At 43.4% G+C, this 23,299-nt stretch overlaps 1 protein-coding gene across 3 annotated transcripts in view; it reads right to left on the bottom strand.

Moving 5' to 3' along the window:
- Window positions 1-243: 243 nt before the first annotated feature.
- ALPK1 (alpha kinase 1) overlaps window positions 244-23,299 on the bottom strand; it is a 302,227-nt gene continuing 279,171 nt past the window's right edge. For all 3 annotated transcript variants that reach the window (XM_068113909.2, XM_078776674.1, XM_078776675.1), the window contains 5 exons: window positions 13,394-13,553; window positions 8,390-8,552; window positions 3,477-3,666; window positions 3,260-3,309; window positions 244-1,358 (listed from right to left, as the gene is read on the bottom strand). In XM_068113909.2, coding sequence (XP_067970010.2) covers window positions 1,218-1,358; window positions 3,260-3,309; window positions 3,477-3,666; window positions 8,390-8,552; window positions 13,394-13,553 — 704 coding nt within the window. In that variant the 3' untranslated portion in view covers window positions 244-1,217. The remainder of the gene's footprint in view (window positions 1,359-3,259; window positions 3,310-3,476; window positions 3,667-8,389; window positions 8,553-13,393; window positions 13,554-23,299) is intronic.

Below are 23,299 nucleotides of genomic sequence, written 5' to 3'. Positions count from 1 at the left end.
GTGCACCTCTTGATCCTGCTATTTTGCCAATCTGACGGTTTGGGTTGACTGATTACCCTTGCATGATTAACGTAGTAATCATTCTGAATTTGGTTACAAGCATGTTAGAACATGTATGGAAGAACTGCACATGCATCGATTCATCCAAAATTATAGAAGAAGAAGACCATTCCTTGTGCATTGTCAGATGCATAAGGCTGCCAAAGCAGTTTTCTAGGGTAGTGGGCATTTTGACCAAACACAACAACTTATTTTAATTTTATTCTCATGCAAATAGAAAATAAGAAATACAATGATTTTTTTTTTTTTTTTGAATACGAGATCGAGGCTCGTGTAAGAGCTAACATTAATCACAAAAAGACAAACTGACACATAAAACATAAGCTAAAGGGAGCGGGAGACAAGATGGGGAGAGAGAGGGAAGCACACAAGTACAACATTTGAGAGCAGGGACATCGGGAGATCCATGGAAGGGAGAGGGCTTGGGGGATGTCGGGTTTTGTTTTACAACTAAAATGGCCACCAGTAATCTTCTCAGTAAGCCATCTTTGATCAGATCACAAAATAAAGTGAGATGCACGTCTATACTGTCATGTGCTGTGCTTGTGCCAAGCTTGAAGAAAATCAGACCATGCATGTTCAAGAAATGATTGGGGACACGTTTAAGAACAAAATGGCCGCCAGTCGGTCATCTTGGATCTGATCTCGAAAGAAAATGACGTGTACATGTAAGCCAGCATTCTTTATCTGTGCGCCAAGTTTGAACAACATCGGTAAATGCATGCCCAGGAAATGGTTGAGGACGTGTTCAACATCGGGTTTTTTAAACAATTAAAATGGCCGCCAGTGGGCCATCTTTGATCGCATTGTGAAACAAAATAATGTGCATATGTCTACCCTCATGAGTTGTCTTTGTACCAATAATGAAGAAAATCGGTCAATACATCTCCAAGATATGGTTGCGGACACACTCACGCACAGACGGACAACAGACGGATGGACGGACAGCTGAGACCCAATCCATTAGCCCCCATTTCGGACTAAGTCCAATGGGGGCGAATACATTTTGTTACATTCATACTCAAAATGGTGTTTCCTCAAAATTAGACCATGGTCTGTTTCTACACCGTTATTCAATCAATACCACACCAAGTTTCCCTTGTGCTGCTGAATTAGGCACCCGATGAAGAGGCACAAATTTGCAGCAACGCAGTCGTTTAGGTCGTATCCTCATTGCCACGCTGCAAGCCCAGCTTGGCGCAGATGTCTGAACAGACAGGGTGTTGGTGTTTCCAGAAGTTTTCGAAGCCCCTTAATCCATGATCCATTGAATTGTCCAGTTTCAGTGCAGTATGAAGCTGGAGGAGCAAAGAATGACAATATGATCCTCACACATTTATTTCACACAACATGCCAGTAAAGAGAGATTAGCCTGACAAACATGTTATGACCAGGTTTCACTGTATTTAACCCAGTTTATGATGAACTTCCCTCTAAAGATTGTGCACATCATATATTACATCATATATTCCTCAACCCAGTTTATGCTGATTGCTATCTCTTGGTGTGGTTACTGTAGAGGCAGCAGCTCCAACACTCTTAACAAATTTGTACATGCAGGTGTGCACATTTATATAGCCTGGTGTTGGCTTAGCGGTTAGGGTGCCGGCTTGGGATCTGAGGATCCTGGGTTCGAATCCCGGTCGATCGCTGAATTAACACCAGGGGGATTGACTCAGCCTATCATCCTTCTGAGGTCGGCAAATTGAGTACCAGTTCACTGGTAATTCCCTGTGTGTCGCAAGAGGCGACCAACAGGGTTGGTGGCAGGAAGGGCATCCGGCCATAAAACATTGCTTCAAAAAGGGGACCACGGTGCCCGAAAAAGGCCAGTCCCACTCTGTGGGGGGAAAATGGCCTCTAAAGGTGGTTCTTGGTTCAGGTGTGCACATTTCATATGTGAACAGCCATCTTCAGTCTCGAAAGGGATTTTCAACACGGGACTTTCTAATAGATGTATGAATGCGAACGAGGCCTTTTGCGCATGCGTTTTCTTTCAGTGCCTCGGTTCTGCTTGACAGGCACTTTTAACCTGCTATTGTTAGCATGAAATGTGTAATTCAAATAGTCTTTTTAACATATTTTTTTAGCATATAGACGAAAGAGTGGCAATTTCAAAAAGGTTATCCATAATTGGTCTGTTCCTGAATGCAAATCGGACTCATGGAAATATAGGAAATGTGAGAAATATCTGTGGATGAGAGGTGTCGTGCTCGTACCATTTTCTGTTAGTAGAAGTGAGCAGCAACAGTGGATATAACACGCATACACACACACACACATGGATGGACGCTTCTCTTTTTAGTAATATATGCATAAATCGAGTATAATTTCTCTTGTGGCCGTGGAACCAAAGAAAAACCTACACATGGATGGACGCTTCTTTTACCAATATATGCAAAAATCTAGTATAATTTCTCTTGTGGCCGTGGAACCAAACAAAAAATAAAATTTATAACGACCATCACAGCCCAAACAGTCGCATTCCCATCCTCGCCCCCCACCCTGTTCTCCCAAACATGATTAATAGTAAACAGCATCATTTTGAACTTACCCTATGCATTGGTATTTATCCCCAGATATGTCACTCCTATCGATGTTAAGAATATACCAAACCAGATGCTGTGTCCCCCTCTGGGAAGTCTGCCTGAATGTTTTTAATGATGGCAGAGTCTTTCCAATTGCAGACTCCATTAAATAAATCACCAAGCCTGCCACGTTCCCACGAGGTAATTTCGCATGGTTATAGGTCAATTCAATGAGAGGGATTATCAGGGAGCCCGGGTAGAAAGTTGCCCTCCATAGGCCTTGCACGAGCCCATATCGTTGGGAGTTTTTTCAGTACATGCTTCAAGATATCAACTTTTTGGGTGAGTAGATCAGAAAGTTCTCCAAATCTTTTGCTGTGCCAAATATTTTCGGTTTTGTTTAGAAGCTTTCTGAGCCATTTTCGGTAACAATCCTTATCTGGACACACATGATATACATTCCTTACCCCGACGACCATTGTTGCGAGGGGTTTATGCGCATGTGCGTAGAGCATTCTGGGGCAGATTACGTCATTTTGAAAGTTGCGTATTGTTAACAACAGTTGCTTATTGACTTTGCACAATGACATGTTTCATAGGAATTACTTTGTATAAGTGCTGCTTGTGCAAGTGTAAGCGTTTCCAGTTCAGTATTTGTATCAGGGTCTTACCAATGGATCTGTTAAATACATCAACCCTCCACCATCTGCTGTCACCCACCCTGTAAAATGCAAGGTATAACCACAAAAAACACGTTTCAGATATGGCTCCACAAGCAGAGCATGTTTGAAAAAAAAAAAAGAACAACTCATTTTCCAAATTGTGTAATATAGAACAAGTGACAATTTATAAAAATGAAAGGTAAAACACAAAAGAAAGCTCAAACACCTTGTAGATCCACGATGAGTTCTTGAGCGAGTGACATGTTGTATGTGAAATGACTGAAAGCCATACCATACCGCGTGGCTGGCAGATCATTCTTGCAGACTGTTGTGTTGTTGCTTAGTTTTACAAACAAACCCTCAATGTAGGGCTCGGCATTCATGTATGCAGCCACCTGCCCAGCATGGTCCAATATCTGGAGGAACATTGAGTGATCATATTGAGAGGTCCAGAATATACTCATTAATAATGTGCGACAACACGAGGGACATATGCAGTCATGCATGGATGTACAAAATGATCCCCATGTTCAAACGGGTCTCTTTCCATTTCTAGGGAGTGACGTCAGAATGCAGATGGCGTGGACGTGAAACGGCCCTGCATGCCGAGAGTTAATAAATGTACGACAATTGATCGTTGCTTGTCGATTCAGTCGGAGCTATATTACATATGCCAACAGTTAAGGCATCTGCCATGTTCGATAACAAAAAAATGTAACACAAGTACAAGATGCATTCAAAGTACACTGCCCCCATGCCAAATAAATAAATAATAGATGCAACCGGGGCACATCATTGCCACCGTGTAGCACATAGAGATGGTATTTGGAGGGAGAGGTGTACAATAATTAATTGTTTGATTGCATAATTCAAAAAAAAAAAGGCGACTGCCAAGAACAATTGAAGCCATTTAAGGTTAGTGGTAAAATGGAAATTTTGTCTGTTCGTTATCCATACATGAAAGCCTGGTGTTGGCTTAGCGGTTAGGGTGCCGGCTTTGGATCCTAGGATCCTGGGTTTGAATCCGGTCGATCGCTGAATTAACACCAGTGGAGTTGACTCAGCCTGTCATCCTTCCGAGGTCGGGAAATTGAGTACCAGCTCACTGGTAATTCCCTGTGTGTCGCAAGAGGCGACTAACAGGGTTGGCGGCAGGAAGGGTATCCGGCTGTAAAACATTGCTTCAAAAAGAGGACCAAGGTGCTGGAAAAAGGCCAACCCCCGCTCTGCGGGGAAAAAATGGCCTCGAAAGGTGGTTCATTATCGATACATGAATATATACAGATATAGTTCTACTACAAGCAGAGCATGCAAAAAAAGGAATAACTCATTTTCAAAATTGGCACATTTGTTGCAAATTGACACAAACAGCTATAGCAACCGAAAAAAAAAAATATATATATATATATACAGACTTGGCATTTAATATGGAATATTTTTTTTGTGGGGGTGAACTTACTTTTCAAGATGACTTAGAACCAAAAGTTCATTGGAATTATGTTGAAATTATTCTAGATTTTGTTAATGTGACCTTTAAAAGAAACAAAAACCACATTTGACATTTCGAAGCAAATAAATTGATCCTTGAAAGTGATGTAAACTGATATCGAACTCAATTCACGAACAGTACTGTGTTAAACTTCTGTGCGTTTTCCAGAAGTATCTTTTTATTTTGCACATTAGCCAAAATTTTTTTTAACAAAAACAAAAGTTAAATTATGACTGGGATTACGGACAGTAAAATTACAGTTCAGTACTTCATGTAACCCCCACGAGCATTCAGGAGAGCACGTACACGTTGAGGCATGCTGTTCACGAGATTTGCCAAGGTTTGGACAGGAATCGCTTGCCATGCAGTTACAATAGCCTGCTGCAATTCATGCACAGAGGCAGGCTGCTGGTCCAAGTTGTCGATTTGATGCGTTAATTCTGCCCACAAGTTCTCGATCGGATTCATATCCGGGGACATGGTAGGCCACTCCATATGCTCTACACCACGGTCAGCAAGAAAGTGTTGGATCACGCGAGCACGATGAGGCCGTGCATTGTCATCTTGGAAGACAAAGTTTCCTCGAAAGGCTGCACGAACAAATGGAAGCAATGTTTCTTCCAGAATGGCCCTGTGCTTGAACTGGTTCAGGTTTCCATTCAGAACAACCAGGTCAGTTTTGCCCCCTGCATGAAAAGCAGCCTAAACGGTCACCCCACCACCTACAGCTTGGACTCTTGGCACTATACAATCTTCGTTGTAGGCTTCATGCACTTGTCTGTGCAATCGGATGCGGCCATCTTGACGATAGACCAGAAATCTAGACTCGTCACTGAAGATCACGTGATTCCAGTGTCCTGGCTGCCATTGACGGTGCTCTCTGGCCCACTGCAATCGGCGCTGGCAGTGTTGTCGGGTCAGACGTGGCTTTCTCAGGGGACGCCTGGCACGATAGCCTTCTTGAACCAGTCGTTGGTCGACTAGCCTTCTGGATACAGGCACATTTGTCAGTTGCTGCCACTCAGCCCTAAGCCGATTAGCTGACTTGGTATGGCCATTGCGGACTAACTGGTGCAGCTGGCGATCATCCCTCCTTGTGGTTCTGCGGGGACGTCCTGGCCTCGGTATTGGAGTAGGGACACACCTCTGAGCATTTCCTTTCAGGATCTTTGACACCTGACCTTGAGTGATGCCATACTGCCAAGCAATAGCATGCTGTTTCATGCCGGAATTTCGTAAAGCCACCATTAAATGACAAACAGCATTGTCGAGTTGACGGACCATCTCCAGGGGAAGCGGCAATAACTTTTGTAGACGTGCAGCAGTTGTTTTCCACTAATACAGAACGCAACAACCCTTATATACCCGATTGTGAAGCAAATCGTCAAATGTACCTGTCCATACATTTTGTCATGCCACCTGTGATATAATCCTGTTATTGACTTCTTGCTGTGACAGACAATCAGTGACATGGTTCTTTTCACAAAGAAATCACCGAAGCGTAAAAGAAACTCACCAGATTGATATACCGAGTTTGGAAATTAAACCCAAGTCAAGAAAAAATATATATTCCATATTAAATGCCAAGTCTGTATATATAAATGTTCTGCGAGCTAAACAGTTGCACAGGTTCCGCCCATTACTTAGCAGACCTACAGTGTCATTCATCTCCGTAGGAATGAACTGAAGACAATACCGCGAAGAGAATTTTATTCTCATTTTTATAGACCAGTCCAGCCCAGAGAGAACACATCCACGGACACGTTTCAGGCTTGTTGGCCCTCATCAGCGTGGAGCAGAAGCTCATCCGGCACTCCAGGATTGTGATTGGTTGTCATGCAAGCAATCAGAAAGAGTCACACGCAGGACTATAAAAGTATAGATGGAGATATTGTAGTGTGGTGAATACTATAGAGGACATATGAAACTGGTACTGATAACAATTTTTTATTACAATAAAATAAAAAGATAACATCTCAATAGATGTACAGTTAAAAAGATAAGTTTCTTCAAGAACAGGAAGATACACATTTACACAAAGACCATCTCAATAGATGTACAGTTACCTGAAAACTTTGCCTCTCCTTAGCAAGGGCTTTCTAACAGTTATAAATCCGAGCTGAGATAATTTTGAGGTTACATTTTGAGGAAAAAGGATATTTTGACAACAGATAAATATTGCAAGAATCTGATGTCATGAATCCTCAATGTTTTACAATTGCACACAAACTAACTGGAATGACATGCGATAGAGTGCATACCTCCACCAGGTTGAACAGTTTATATTTTGTATCCACTGATAGGTCGGATCTGGATTCGGACCTGAACCAACAGCTAATCAATGAGCTTGTTTTTGTTGCTTAACAAACTCATCCAGCAAGTTTTGATATAACCTGTCCATAGCTTTTTGAAATATCATGCTATATATAATTTTTGGTCCTATCACTCAATGGTGAAGAACCACTTAATATTTCAGATCAAGATCTATATTTGGTTGAAGGTTGGTTGAAGAGGATAGTATGACATGGGTGGGGATACCAGTTAGCAAATAATGTAATATTAATTTTTTTTGCATTGAGACACTGGTTTATTCTATGTTTGGAGTCAACAATGAACCAACCAAACACCGCTTCAATCTAGAAACTTTGCAATAACGACAAAGGGATTGCAGTGTTATGATTATATTTAATATATTATTAGTATTAACGCCATTATCATTATTACGAAAACAATACTACTGTATTAAGAAACCTGGGCTAATTTGTCTGAGGTGGCCTGAAGGTGAGACATGAAGGCATGAAGCCTAAGGCCTATACGTAATGTGTCATTGAAAGACCCGTAACGTCTATCCTTTCAATATTTGATGGTCATTTTAACAATCGGTTTGTTTGTGTTTCACACTGAATGAAAAACGTAAAAGTAGAGTATGGCAATTGTGATATATCACAGGTTCGACGATATGTTCAGCCTGAATGGCATATAAATCAAAATGGTGGTGTGTGGGAGTCAGCCATCATATGCCGTAATGACATCACCTCTGTTATGTGACCAAATCCTCAGCTCTGATTGGTCTATGTTTGTGAGGGACATACATACATACATACATACATACATACATACATACATACATACATATGGACAGACAGACACTGTTCTCAACGGCTTTGCCCTACGGGCTATGCCGTAAAAAAGTTTAAGATATTTTGCATAAAATGTCAGATTGGAAAACCCATAACCAGCCTTCCCTAATACCAGCATGTAATTTCTATGCAGTACACCGACCTTAGGATCTCATCGTATACCTTTCGACGAGTTAGAGAAGGACTCCTGGTAAAGGGACAAAATAATATAGTGTATGGGACTTCAATCTGGGGGATTGCACCATCATTAGCCAAATACCAAGATTGGGGAGGCAAAAAATGACCAACCAATGAATTTGTTCCACAAATTCCCTATTCTCTTTCTTCCCTTATTCCCTTATCCTCTTCCCCTCCATATTGTCAAATTTCTACTCTTTTCTTAATTCGTTTTTTTCCACTTCGACTCCCAATATGGTACTTCCTTTTACAAAAAGTAATATATAGACGACCCCCAATACAACCAATCATGGATGAACACTGTAACAAGTGTGCACAGTGAGGATTACTTACCAGCAGCAGTGTGGCCGGGAGATAGAATATTTGCGTGAGAATGTCTTGCTGAAGGAGACGCTTATTGAACTCTGTCACGTAGTACTGGGCCTTGCTCTGGCGCAGAACGTTGTCCACATAATAGTGTCCCATCTTTACCTTCCTGTAGCATTTACCTACATACCTGCAATGGGGGAGAGGGAGGGAGGGGGGAAGCCAGGCAGCAAAAAAAAAACGGATGTAGATGCCTCCTTTATGATCTCCTCCAACCAAGATCACAACAAAATTATTTAGAAGAATAGATCAATACAGACTACAAATAAATGCTTTACTCAAGAAGTGTTTAAACTCGAGGCTTCTGGTCCTTACTCTGTATTCAGTGAACTGTTAAATACATTATCCATGAGTTATATTCCTATATGTTCTGGGACTTCTTTCAGTAGTCTTGGATGGATTCTGTCTATCCTTGGATTCTTATTTTCTCTTGGAATACTCAGTAGCTTTCTTACTCCTTAATATTGTTACAAAATGGTGATTTTCCATTTTGAGCAAAATGATCCAACATTCAATTTCTTTGTCGGAAAACGTATGTGAACCTCAGCTCAATGCAATGAAACCCCCTGGTCTGTCCGGTTGCCCAGTCCAAATCCGGCGAGTCGTCTAAATAGGACCATAACAGTCAATCGCTTTGGGGTATTCCCCACCGGATCAAGTGTCTAAAAGCCATGATACTGTATGGACTGGAAGTCCGAATTGACCCAGCGTTACCTCAACCAGGCATCGTATGTCGTATGCAAATTAGGCTGAGGGAGCCTGATGAGCGAAGCGATTGGGATGTCGGACATGGACTCATCGTGGCCAATTATCCCTCAACAGGCTTTGCGTGAATCACCGAAGAGGACAACCATGATCAGAACTCACCTGAGACCAAGTCAGTTTTAATAACAGAGTGTTGGCACATGGGGTAGGGAAACAAAAGGAAGCAATGACAGCCATTGGTATAAAAAACCCTGAACCCACTACCGATATATGTGCCCACGAAACCAACAAGAAAATTGAAGATCCTTAAATAACCTAGGTCCTTATCTGGCCCAGATACACCACGATAGTTCGACAAAGTAAGTAATGACAAGACAAGATCGACCAACAACAGCTCAGCCACGAAGTGGTAGGCCACACAAGCTTACAGAATGGGGCCGCCAAGTGCAGAAGTGTGTAGCGCATAAAAATCGTCTGTCCTCGGTTGCAACACTCACTACCGAGTTCTAAACTGCCTCTGGAAGCAACGTCAGCACAACAACTGTTCGTGGGGAGCTTCATGAAATGGGTTTCCATACCCGAGCAGCCGTACACAAGCCGAGGATCACCATGCGCAATGACAAGTGTCAGCTGTGGTGGTATAAAGCTCGTCGCCATTGGACTCTGAAGTAGTGGAAACGCGTTCTCTGGTGTGATAAATCACGCTTCACCATCTGGCAGTGTGACGCACGAATCTGGGTTTGGCGGATGCCAGGAGAACGCTACCTGCCCGAATGCATAGTGCCAACTGTAAAGTTTGGTGGATGTGGTATAATGTTCTGGGGCTGTTTTTCATGTTTCGGGCTAGGCCCCTTGGTTCCAGTGAAGGGAAATCTTAACGCTACAGCATAAAATCACATTCTAGACGATTGTGTGCTTCCATCTTTGCGGCAACAGTTTGGGGAAAGCCCTTTCTTGTTTCAGCATGACAATGCCCCGTGCACAAAGCGAAGTCCATACAGAAATGGTTTGTCGAGATCGGTGTGGAAGAACTTGACTGGACTGCGCAGAGCCTTGACCTCAACCCTATCGAACACCTTTGGGATGAATTGGAACGCCGACTGCGAGCCAGGCCTAAACGCCCAACATCAGTGCCCGACCTCACAATTGCTCTTATGGCTGAATGGAAGCAAATCCCCGCAGCAATGTTCCAACACCGAGTGGAAAGCCTTCCCAGGGGAGTGGAGGCTGTTATACAGTCATGTGAAAAAGTAAGTACACCCCATGTAAAGTTTTGACTTTTTCAACATATTTCAACATACCGCTATTTGATCTTCATTTCAACAATATTGATAGATAAAGGTGATATAATATAACAAATATCATGAAACATTTACATTTTATCGTCCATTGTATAATTTAAATAAACATAAATGCAAATTTCGCATGTGGAAAAAGTAAGTACACCCCTACATTTATCACTACTTCAAATACCTAAAATTAGAATCAGGTGCACCAGCTCAGGTGCAAATGATTAGAATATCGTTAGAGAAGATCTTGGAGGAACTTGTCTTATTTAAACCTCAGACATTTAGTTTGGTTTGCTCTTTGTTGTTGAAGTTTGTTGTTGTTGAAGTTGAATTAAGTACCAGTTCACTGGTAATTCCCTGTTTGTCGTAAAAAGGCGACAAAAAGGGTTGGCGGCAGGAAGGGCATCCGGCCGTAAAACATTGCTTCACAAAGGGGACCCAAAAAAACAACAACAACCACGGTCCCCGAAAAAGGCCAACCCCCGCTTGTGGGGAAAAATGGCCTCTAAAGGTGTTTTTTTTTGTTGTTGAAGTGTGCGGCGTCACCATGCCTAGATCAAAAGAGCTCTCTGAGGCTTTCAGAAAGAAGGTTTTTGATGCCTACGAGTCTTGGGAAGGGATTTAAAAAGATCTCCAAATAATTTGAAATCAATCATTCGACTGTCCGGAAGATCATCTACAAGTGGAGAAGATTCCAAACAACTGCCAACTTGTTCAGGCCAGGCCACCCCAGCAAGTTCAGCCCGAGAGCAGACTGCAAGATGCTGAAAGAAGTCTCGAAGAACTCCAGAATGTCATCACGGGACCTACAGGTAGCTCTTGCCACTGTTGATGTCAAAGTGCATGAGTCTACCATTGAAAAGAGGCTGCACAAATTTGAGCTACATGGGAGGTGTGCCAGGAGGAAACCTTTGCTGTCCAGAAAGAACATCAGGGCAAGACTAAAGTTTGCCAATGAACACCGAGGCAAAGACCAGCACTTCTGGAACAATGTGCTCTGGACAGATGAGTCAAAGGTAGAGCTATTTGGCCACAGTACTAGAAGACATGTTTGGCAAAAACCAAAGATAGCATTTGACCACAAGAACCTGATACCAACTGTAAAGCATGGTGGTGGAAATACTATGGTTTGGGGCAGCTTTGCTGCATCAGGGCCTGGGCAGCTCACCATCATAGAATCCACTATGAATTCTTCATTGTACCAGAGGGTGCTTGAGGATAATGTGAGGCCATCTGTCGGATAGTTGAAGCTCAACCGAAGGTGGACATTGCAACATGACAATGACCCTAAACATACCAGTAAATCGACCAAGGAATGGCTGAAAAGAAAGAAATGGAGGGTTCTGGAATGGCCAAGTCAAAGCCCGGATCTAAATCCCATCGAGATGTTGTGGGCGGGATTTGAAACGAGCTGTGCATGCAAGAAACCCCTCAAACATCGCACAGCTGAAGGAATTCTGCATGGAGGAGTGGGCAAAAATTTCTCCCAGTCGATGTCAGAGACTGTTAGACAGTTATAAGAAACGCCTACTTGAGGTTGTTTCTGCCAAAGGGGGCAATACCACCTATTAGAGCCAAGGGTGTACTTACTTTTTCCACATGTGAAATTTGCATTTCTGTTTATTTAAATTATACAATGGACTACAAAATGTAAATGTTTCATGATACGTATTTGTTATATTATATCTCCTTTATCTATCAATATTGTTGAAATGAAGATCAAATAGCTGTATGTTGAAATATGTTGAAAAAGTCAAAACTTTACATGGGGTGTACTTACTTTTTCACGTGACTGTAGCAGCAAAGGTGGGGACTCCATATAAATGCCCATGATTTTGGAATGAGATGTTCGACGAGCACATACAGGTGTGATGTTCTCGTGTCCACATACTTTTGGACATGTAGTATATATATGTGTACATATGTATGTATGTACGCATATATGTATATGAATGATTTAAATGAATGAAACATTAATTACTAGTTTATGTTTTCCTGAAGTTGTGTGGCTGCTTCAACATAACAAATGTCACCATGCAATAATTGTTTGATGGGTGCTAGTTTTACATCTTAAGGAAAAGCTGCAGCTGTTTACATCAAGAAATTCGACAACAACCTCGTTAGAATTCCAAGTGATTTGCAAATTTGTTTTCCTCTTTGTAAGGATTTCTTTGTTTTCTTACTCAATTCTCAACTGCTGTAGTCCTTAGGTTTGTCTGCAATGTCACCTGACTCTTTATCAATGAATATCCTAATTCTGATATCCCCTATTCTTGTCTCTCCACCCGTTAATGTCCCTTTTCTTGCTTCCAAAGCCATGAAATCTGTGTCAGACTGAAATAATAGATTGAGGAAAACCTTGTTTGTAAGTGAAAAAGCAATGGACAGATTGGTACCTGGAAAGAAAGGGACTGCGGAAATTGTGATGCAAAGTTAATCCTTTGTCGGAGCAGGGTGAACGCCCAATACGTCAACTTCTCCTTGCTTTCCATGATGGCGGCTTGCACATCTCAATTAATGCCCTGTTGATTTCATCCATTGCTACTAGATGCTGTTTGTCAGTCTCCTTTTTATTTGTTTCTTGAAAGAAAACCAGGATAACGGTCTTTGAGGTGAGTGCGCAAGGAAAAATGGCTTCCTATGTAGGCCTACAGCACCATTTGCCTAATAGAGTACAATATGGATAAAGGGATCTCCATTTGCTCTATTCTTTATTGCTGATGTTAGTTATTCTTATTTTCGTGGCTAGCAGGACAGCTTAAGGTTATGTTTGAATCTCAAACCAGCTCTAGATGATCACCCTGTTTTTACAAACTTATCAAGAAGGGTGATACATCAATGTATGTGCCATCCATTGGATGGACGTCAAGCCATAGGACTTGTGTGCCAGCAATATAACTTTTGTTGTTGGACGTTAAAGATGTGTTGTTCTTCTGGAGATGTGTTAAGATATTTTTGCTCATGATAATTTATGTACCTTCCTTGGGGCTCATCTTGGTGGAGGTAATGAATCCAGAAGGTCTCACGTTGGTTTCCCAACAATCTTTTTGGTAATGGTAGCCGTTCACCGACATGCAGCAAGGTCTCCTGGCCAAGCCAGGTCTCAGACTGGATGCTGTACTTCAGCACAACTGCTTCTGAACAACCACGAGGTAAAGGAGGTGCAAGGTGCAGTCGTCAAGAAAACGCAAAAATGACTTGTGCTTCAATCATTCAAGTATGTTTTAAAGCACAGGTAACTCCAAATTATACTTGTAAAAATAAACTTGAAAGCACCCGAAAATGCAAAGCCCTTCAGCGTTTGTCTGTATATGGACTTTTTCTTCCATATGCTAAACATGACGAAAGCAGCTAAAAACAATACAAAAACAAGAAAAAGAGCAATCAGAGATTGCAAACCCTCACCAGGATGTATTTTCGGTGGTTTTTAAGGCTTTTGTGTTAAAACAAATATGGCGGCCGAACCACTTGACCGATGACGTCATCATTATTTTTTTTCTAAACTAATTTATTCCGAGATTATGCTCAATAAATTTCATCTTGATTGGATGAAGCTTTGTACTTGTCGAATTATGACGTCATAATGGAGGCACCTATGACATCATTATTAACATATTTTATTCCCAATGGAGAGTTCTTTACAAGGAGCCATGTCTCAAATTTTTCTATTCAGCGCTTTCCGAGATATAGAGGTACAAAGTTTTTCCGTTTTTCCAAGATGGCAGCTGAACCACGTGACCTATGACGTCATAATTATCATTAAAAAAATTATACAGGGGGAGTTGCACCTATAGTGAAAATTTCCTGTCAATCAGACCAACGGTTGCAGAGAAAATCATATTTATTCTGTGCGGACAAACAGACAAATAAACAAACAGACAAACAAACAGACAAACAAACGGACTCAAATGCAATACCCTCTCCTCTGGCGAGGGTAACAAGAAAAAAAGCAATCAGAGATTGCAAACCCTCACCAGGATGTATTTTCAGTGGTTTTTAAGGCTTTTGTGTTAAAACAAATATGGCGGCCGAACCACGTGATCGATGACGTCAGCATTATTTTTTTTTCTCCAATAATTTATTCCTAGATTATGCTCAAGAAATTTCATCTTGATCGGATGATGTTTTGTACTTGTCAAATTATGACGTCATAATTGAGGCACCTATGACATCATCATTCACAGATGTTATTCCCCATGGAGAGTTCTTTACAATGAGCCATGTCTCAATTTTTTTATATTTAGCGCTTTCGGAGATATAGAGGTGCAAAGTTTTTCGATTTTTCCAAGATGGTGGCCGAACAACGTAAACGATGACGTCATAGTTATAAAAAATTATACAGGTGGAGTTGCACCTATGGTGAAAATTACCTGTCAATAGGACCAACGGTTGCAGAAAAAAATCATATTTATTCTGTGCAGACAAATAGACAAACGGACTCAAATGCAATCAATACCCTCTCCTCAGGCGAGGGTAAAAATTGACGATTTTAGGCAACTTGACCTTTTGACCTCAATAGCTATAGGCTTCAGTGACCCAATATGCAAACCCTGCTCAAATTTCAAGTCAATCAGATGGAAATGGACGATTTTGTGACCTTGACCTTTTGACCTCAAAACAATCAGCTTCTGACGTTTTATTGGTGAACTAATTCATTGACCCAATATGCAAACCCTGTTAATTTCAAGTCAATCGGATGAAAATTGATGGTTTTATGTGAACTTGACCTTTGACCTTTTGCTCTACGAAAACAATCACGTTCTAGCTTTTATTGGTGAACCAATTCCGTGACACAATATGCAAATTCTTTAAATTTCAGGTCAATTGAATGAAAATGGGACGATTTTCTGTGATGTTGCTCTTTGACCTTTTGACCCAATTATTAAATTGTCCTCTCCATTTCTCATAATAAGTCTTTGTTTGTTTGTAAGTCTCCCACGCAACATTATGGAAAATATAACTCTTCCAAAGCATTAAATAGGAGAGGTGATTCATCTTCTACAGTTGTGATTGCTAAAGAGCAATGAGCAATAATTCCTTGTGAAAAGTTCAATTCCTTCTATACACAAAGAATTAAGTTAAGCACCCCCCCCGTTTTTTTACAACCTCGCACATTACAAGTTTGTTGTCGTCAAAACAGTGTAATATACCCATGATATTGCTATATTTTCTGGAGAAGTGATATTATGGTCACATAAAAACATAACAATCATGCCGTTTTCAATATTTTATTCTGAATAATTTAAGGTGAAATTTTTTGGGAATTTTAGGCATATTTTCACCTCAATTTAAGTATGGAGCTATAGGTCCATCACGGACAGTGTGGATGACGTTTATGTTTTCTAACGTACAGTCATTGTTCTGAGAAGACCTCTAGCGATCTTTGCGTCAATAACGTGTGTAGGACCCACGTGATCGGATCACTGACTCAACCCTACGTCTCATAGACCCTGTAAGCCGTCGTATGCGTTGCTGTGGCAGGTTGTTCCATTCCCGATGTAATGCACGTTCCTCACATACCTTAGAATATATGCCAATGTATACATATACACAAAGAATATATATTAGGGGGTGCTTACCTTAATTCGTTGTGTAGGGGTGCTTAACTTAATTCTTTGTGTATACATGCTCATCCTCAGGGAGCGCTTACAGCTGCAGCTAAAGAAGGGGAACTTCTTGAAAGAGCATCACAATTACAGCCGACAATGCCTTTATCTGGACCTCAATAGAATACTATGGAGTACTGCTCTCCTCTACATGCTGGTGCTCACACTTCATACTTTCTGGATGCTGTGGGATCCAAAGCCCGCAACATCATTGGGTCTCCCACAAAGAAGCAGAAGCACAGGACCTGTTGCTATCTCATCGCAGACAGGTTGGTGGCTTCTATATTCTATCACATCTCAGGTATTGCACCTCTGCTCTTCCATCCCCCAGTCTCATCCCAGTCCTTCTAGATCTCAAAGGTGTTCCAGCAACTCGCTTATCATGAAACACTCAAAATCCATGCTTTGTTTATATATCCTTCCATTTGTGGAACTTCCTTCCTCTGTCTGTTCCTTTCCATTCTCCCTTCTAGAACTTCAACTTGGCAGTGCACCACCATCTCAGGTGATCCTCCATCACTACCAATCATTCAGAACTTTGTTGTACATGTACAGTCCCACTGACACATGAGTATGTTTCTTTTCCATCAGTATGTTGCCTTTCTATCCTCTATCACTTAATTCTTCTATGAGCCGGGGCAGGTCGGGCGGTCACGGTTTTTCGAAGCTGTTCCACGATCTTCACACGCTCGAAGTTAAGTAATTGTCACAATTGTATTTTGTCGAAACTGTATTTATCTTACGTGTGTGTACCTTTTGTGTGTCCCTCGGGAGATTCTCGGTGTTAATCTTTCATACCTGTATAAAATAGTCGAGTATTTCGTGTCGCGTGGCCTTGTTGTTGAAGCTTTCGACCTTGAGGCTTGGTTCTCTCCGGGCATCCAAAGTGAAGTTATTTTTTCATTCGTGTGTTTGTCAAATTTCAACTCGTTATTTTATCGTCTATGCGTTATTGTTTGTTTATAGTTAGTTTTGGTTTGAATTTCCTGTAACTCGTAATTAATTAATCGTGTTCTGCTCCGCGTGTGCGGCCTTGTACCCCCGTCGGTGTTTGTTAACTTAAGTCCCCTACTTCGTGTTTTGCTTGGCTCTTAGATTTTTCCCTTCTACCCCGAACATAATAGTCTTTGTCTAACGTTTTAAATCCCCACCACCCACCCCCCAAAAAAACAAACAAAAAAAACAAACATTTATTTTCCTTTCTCCACGTGTGCTGTTGTCTCACCCTGTACTTCTGTCCAGGTGTGCTGTTCGCCCCACCCCCATTATCTCCTTGCCATCCACTTTTTGCCCTGTTCACGTAACTCGTGGTTGTCCCTCTCGGCCCTCCCCCCGTTGGTATTTTGTGCATATAAGATTGTTCACGGTTCTGTTTAAATATTATTTAAATATGTTTAAACTTTCCCCTTCAGTGTTATTTTCAGTGGTATATTACAACACGCTGTTTTTCTTCCTATTTAAAAGGCTTTTTTCAATTTCCTCTCCAACTCATTCCACTTCAAAAAAAAAAAATTCAATCTCTTATACGTCTCCCTCACTACATGTTCTAAATTCACATTCATTCCATCCCTCCTCCATCGTTCTTATTCGGATTGCTAACTTGAAAATCACAATAAACCCAATTTGTTATCAATGTTTGTCTTTCATTAATCATCCACTTTCTAAACTCCCCTCTTGCCCGTCCCCTCCAAATCCCCCCCCTTGCCCCTACACTCCCCCCTTGCCCCTCCACTCCTAAACTCCCCCCTTTCCCTTCCCCTCCTAAACTCCCCCCTTGCCCTTCCCCTCCTAAACTCCCCCCTTGCCCCTCCCCTCCAAATCCCCCCCTTGCCCCTACACTCCTAAACTCCCCCCTTGCCCCTCCACTCCTAAACTCCCCCCTTCCCCTCCCCTCTTAAACTCCCCCCTCACTCCATCCCCTTCAAAACTCCCTACCAACCCCTCCCATTCAAATCTCCCCCCATACCATTCCACTCCAATTCTCCCTCCTCTCCCCTCCTCCTCAAAGCTGCCCTCCTCCCCACTTCGTCTCCCTTCTATCTCATACCTCCACCACCCCAACCTTCTACTTTCCTCTGCCCCCCCCCCCCCCCCCCATCAAACCACCCCTCACTGTGCCTCATCCCTTCACCATCAAACCTTTCGTCCTCCTCGTCCTTCCCTTTCTTGTAACTCTTCTGTAATCTCTGACACACTATCAACTGCTCTCCCTACCTCCCCCTCTCATCCTTCATCTTACCATACCTCTCCCCTCCCCTGTCCTGTACCCGATGCTTCCCCTCTCGCTTCATTAACGGTATGGACCTCAAACATCTGGGGCCTTCGCTCAAACCTGACTGATCTCTCCATACAGGTTGCTTCTGACAATCCAGACTTGATCTGCTTAACAGAAACTTTCCTCCTTCAAGATGTCTCTGATTCGATCTCGCGGATTGGATCTCGCGAGATCTTGGAGACGGCGGCAGGGATTTTCGAAGCTCCACACGGTCTCCACGTTTTTCGAAGTTAAGTCTGTTCACAATTGTATTTTGTCGAAACTGTATTTATCTTTCGGTGTGTGAAGTTATTGTGTGCAACTTTGGTTGTTTCTCGGTGTTTATCTTTCATAAATTGATCGTCTGTTTGCCGTGTCGCGAGCAAGGCCTTGTACAGTGTGCACTGTACAACCTTGAGGCTTTGTTTTTCTCTCAGTGGTCCGTCGTTTGTGATCCAATAACTTTCGTTCTCTGTATTCCCAGTCTTTTCACCCATAGCCTACTTCCTTGTGTAAATCTCAACTCAAAAAAAAAAAAAAAAAAAAAAAAAAAAAAATTTCCCTTCTCTGATCTCATTCGTTTATTCATTCTTATTCGTTCGTTCGTTCTTCGACCACGTGTTTCTCCCCCATTTCCCCAGATAGTTTTCACTCATTAACCTTCAATGTTTACACTTTCCCCTCAAGTTATGTATTCCGTCATATTTTATAACACCTTTTTCTTCTTCTTCTTTAAAAGGCTGCTTTCGACTTGCTCACCAAATCAATTGATCCCAAAAAAAATATCCATCTCCTATAGTGCCTTTTTTCTACATTCCCTAAACTCTCCTGCACTCCATCCTCCATCCAGCGTCCTTAAACGTATTTTTAACTCGAAGGTCACAAGAAACTCATTTTGTAATAAATGTTCGTTTCCCATAAATCGTACACTTTCTAAAATCCAATCTCACCCCTCCCCTCCAAATCTTCCCCATAACCCCTCCCCTCCAAATCTTCCCCATCACCCCTCCCCTCCAAATCTTCCCCATCACCCATCCCTTTCAAATCTCCCCCCTTGCCCCCTCCCTCCTAAACTACCCCCTCACCCCTCCCCGCCAAGACGCCCCCTCGCCCCTCCCCTCCTAGACTCCTGCCTCACCCCTCCCCTCCAAATCTCCCCCATATCCCATCCCTTTCAAATCCCTCCCCTTGTCCCTTCCCTCCCAAACTCCCCCCTCACCCCTCCCCTTCAAATCTCCCCACCCTCATTGCTTCTCAATTTCCCCCCGCTCACTCCCCCTCCTCAAAGCGTCCTCCCCGCTTCTTCCCCCTTCAAACTCTCACCTCCATCTCCCCCAACCTTCTGCCTTGCTCTTCCCCCTCCTCAAATAACACCTCATTGTGGCTCACCCAATCACCATCAAACCTTTTGTCCGCCCCATCCTTCCCTTTCTCCGAGCTATTCTGAAATCTCTGACACACCTTCAACAGCTCTCCCTACCTCTTCCACCTCTTCCACATCTTACCCTACCCCTCCTCCCCCCTGTTCTGTATCTGATGCTCCCCCTTCCTCTTCATTAACGGTATGGACCTCAAACATCCGGGGCCTTCGTTCAAACTTAACTGATCTCTCCATACAGGTTGCTTCTGTCAAACCAGACGTGATCTGCTTAACAGAAACTTTCCTCCTTTATGATGTCTCTGATTCCATAGTATCTCTCCCGGGCTACTCCCTCCTCCGGTATGATAGACCTGAGCCTCGTCCTGGAGGCGGGGTTGCTATCTTTATCAAAAACTCTCTTCCTCACTCGCCCTGCACTGCACTCTCTCCACCTCACCCCCAGGAATACCTCTGGCTACGGCTTCCCCTTCGCTCCCACCTCTTGTTCATATGTGTGTTGTACCGTCCACCAAACAGTGATGACTCCATCTACATCTCGCTGTCTGATGATATGGACCAACTTCTATCTACTCATCCCAACTCTCTCTTCCTCATATGTGGTGATTTCAACTGTCATCATGCCAGTTGGCTGGGTGTGGGTACCTCTCTCACCAGCCATGGCTCCTCAGCAAAGGACTTCTGCGACTCACTGGGACTGACACAATCTGTCAATTTCCCGACCCGGATCTCAGTCAACGGAACATCTTCTCTTCTGGACTTGGTTATGACTAACTTCCCTGAAAATGTCTGCTGCTCTTCTTCTGCTCCGATCGGATCATCTGATCATGTCCTTGTTAAAGTGGACATCTCTCTGACCATCCTCAGGGAGCCTGCTCAGCGTCGACGAGTCTGGCATTTCACTCAGGCCAACTGGCACGGTCTTCAAGCAGCCATCAATCATCTGGACTGGTCTCCCATCTCTACCACCTCTGACATCAACTCATCCTGGGAATTCTTCCAAAGTAAATTGCTCTCTCTCATGCACAGATTTATCCCATCTCGTCTTCAGTTGTCATACCCTTCCTCCCGTCCATGGTACACGGAATCTTGTGGTGAGGCTGTTGCCCAGAAACAACTTGCCTTCGTCTCCTGGAAAGCAAATCCAACGGAAGGAAATCTCATTTCCTTTCACAAAGCCCGAAACAAGTGTGTGTCCACCCTCAGGAGAGCCAGGAAACAATATCTCTCCGTTCTCAAGACCGAACTCTCTTATCTGTCTCCCTCTTCCAAATCCTGGTGGCGTCTGGTCAAATCCGTTTCTGGTGTTTGTTCCCCCTCCATCCCCTCCCTTACCTCAAACGGCTACACAGCTGACTCCGCACGTGAAAAAGCTGAATGCCTCAACTCTGTGTTTGCCTCTAAATCTTGTGTCCCAAACCCATCCCTCTCTGTACCCACCATACCCAGTCGTACCCTGCTGCTCCTGGACTCCGTGTCCTTTCCTCCTGACAAGGTGGAAAAGTTTCTGTCAACCCTCGACTCTGATTCTGCAACTGGACCCGACGGCATCAGCCCACGGGTCCTAAAATCCTGCTCTGCTGCTCTATCTCACCCTCTCTCTGTTCTCTTCACCCTCTCTTTTGCTCAAGGTCAACTGCCATCTGCTTGGAAATCAGCCAACATCACCGCTTTGCACAAAAAAGGTGCAAAAACAGATCCTAGCAACTACAGACCAATCAGCCTTCTCCCAATTATCAGCAAAGTCATGGAATCCATCATTGCTTCTGATATGAAATCTTTCCTCTTCTCCAATGGCTTGATCTCTGATCATCAATTTGGTTTCAGACCAGGTCACTCTACTCTGGACATGCTGCTTCTGCTGTCTCAACAATGGATGGAGGTCCTCAATGCCAAACAGGAAATTAGAGCTGTCTCCCTCGACATATCACGTGCCTTCGACACGGTCTGGCACCCCGCTCTGCTCACCAAACTCTCCTCCTTTGGTATCCATGGAAATCTCCACGCATGGCTGGCGGACTTCCTCTCTAGTCGTCGTCAACGTGTGGCCCTGAATGGGTTTCTCTCATCTCCTCTTCCTGTTCAGGCTGGAGTTCCCCAAGGCAGTGTTCTGGGCCCCGTGCTTTTTCTGGTCTTCATCAATGATCTCTCTGACTCTCTCGAAAATCCTCTCTATCTCTTTGCTGATGACTCCACTCTCTGCCGCTCCATTCCTCTTCCCTCAGATCGGCAGTCTGCTGCCTCCTCACTCTCTGAAGACCTGGACAAAATCACAGACTGGTCAAACAAGTGGAACATGTCTTTCAATCCTGACAAATCTCACACTCTTACTATGTCTCTCCGAAAAGATCGACTGGACAACCCTCCCATCTACTTTCTCAACAATCCTCTCCAAGAAGTTCTGTCGCTCAAGATTTTGGGTCTCACTATCTGCCATGATCTTTCTTGGGAAAACCACATTTCCAAGCTGGCCTCCAAAGCCAGTCGCCGACTGGGCATCCTCCGTCGTGCGAAGTCCTTCCTCGGCACACCTGAGCTCCTCACCACATACAAGGCTTTCATCCGCAGCTCAATGGAATACTGTTCTCCCCTATGGGCCGGTGCTCCTGCCTCACACCTAGCTCGGCTTCACGCTGTTGAAACCAAAGCTTTCAGAATTATTGGAATCTCCCGCGATGAAGCTATCTCTGAGGGCCTTTCACTCACTCACCGCAGGCAGGTAGGTGGTCTTTCTGTCTTCTACCGACTCCTCTCCGGCCTTGCACCCCCAGCTCTCTCTGTGCTCTGTCCCCCAAATATTCCTACAGGTCGCACAAGATCTGCCAGCAACCCTCTGATGGTTAAACTGCCGAAATCTCGGCTCTCCGCTCACCTTCACTCTTTCATTCCTCTTTTCTCCCGCCTCTGGAACAAACTCCCTCACTCCCTTCAATCCCACTCCTCCCTCCAGGTCTTTAAAACAGCTGTTCACCACCATCTCTTATCTTCCCCCATCCAAAACCTTGATCTTTTCTACCCCCGCTAATTCACCCCAGATCCACCTTGTTTGAAATTCCAACTTCTTTCCTGGAAGTCCTGGCAGTGTCCATATGTTTTATACCTCTCCCACTGCCCCCTTCCCACGCCCCCCCCCCCCAAAGCCCTCGCCCTCTCTCAGATCTCTCGATTGTCTCCATGTCTCTCGGTCCCTGCTCTCAAATGTTGTGTTGTGTCCTTCCCCCTCTCTCCCCATCTTGTCTACCGCTCCCTATGTTATATGTTTTATGTGTCGGTTTGTCTTTCTGTGTGATTAATGTTCGCTCTTTCACGAGCCTCGATCTTGTATACAAAAAAAAAAAAAAAAAAAAATTCCTTAATATCTCTTCCTGGTTACTCCCTCCACCGGTATGATAGACCTGAGCCTCGTCCTGGTGGTGGGGTGGCTATCTTTATCAAAAACTTTCTTCCTCACTCTCCTTGCACTGCCCTCTCTCCACCTCACCCCCAGGGGTACCTCTGGCTACGGCTTCCTCTCCGCTTCCACCTTTGTTCATATGTGTTCTGTACCGTCCTCCAAATAGTGATGGCTCCATTTACATTTCACTGTCTGACAACATGGACCAACTTCTATCCACTCATCCCAACTCTCTCTTCCTCATACGTGGT

Source organism: Myxine glutinosa, chromosome 4, assembly GCF_964187855.1.
Source record: "Myxine glutinosa chromosome 4, kmMyxGlut1.1, whole genome shotgun sequence".
Lineage (NCBI taxonomy): Eukaryota > Metazoa > Chordata > Myxini > Myxiniformes > Myxinidae > Myxine > Myxine glutinosa.
The sequence above is the reverse complement of the archived record's forward strand: the minus strand, read 5'-3'. Positions and strand labels throughout refer to the sequence as shown.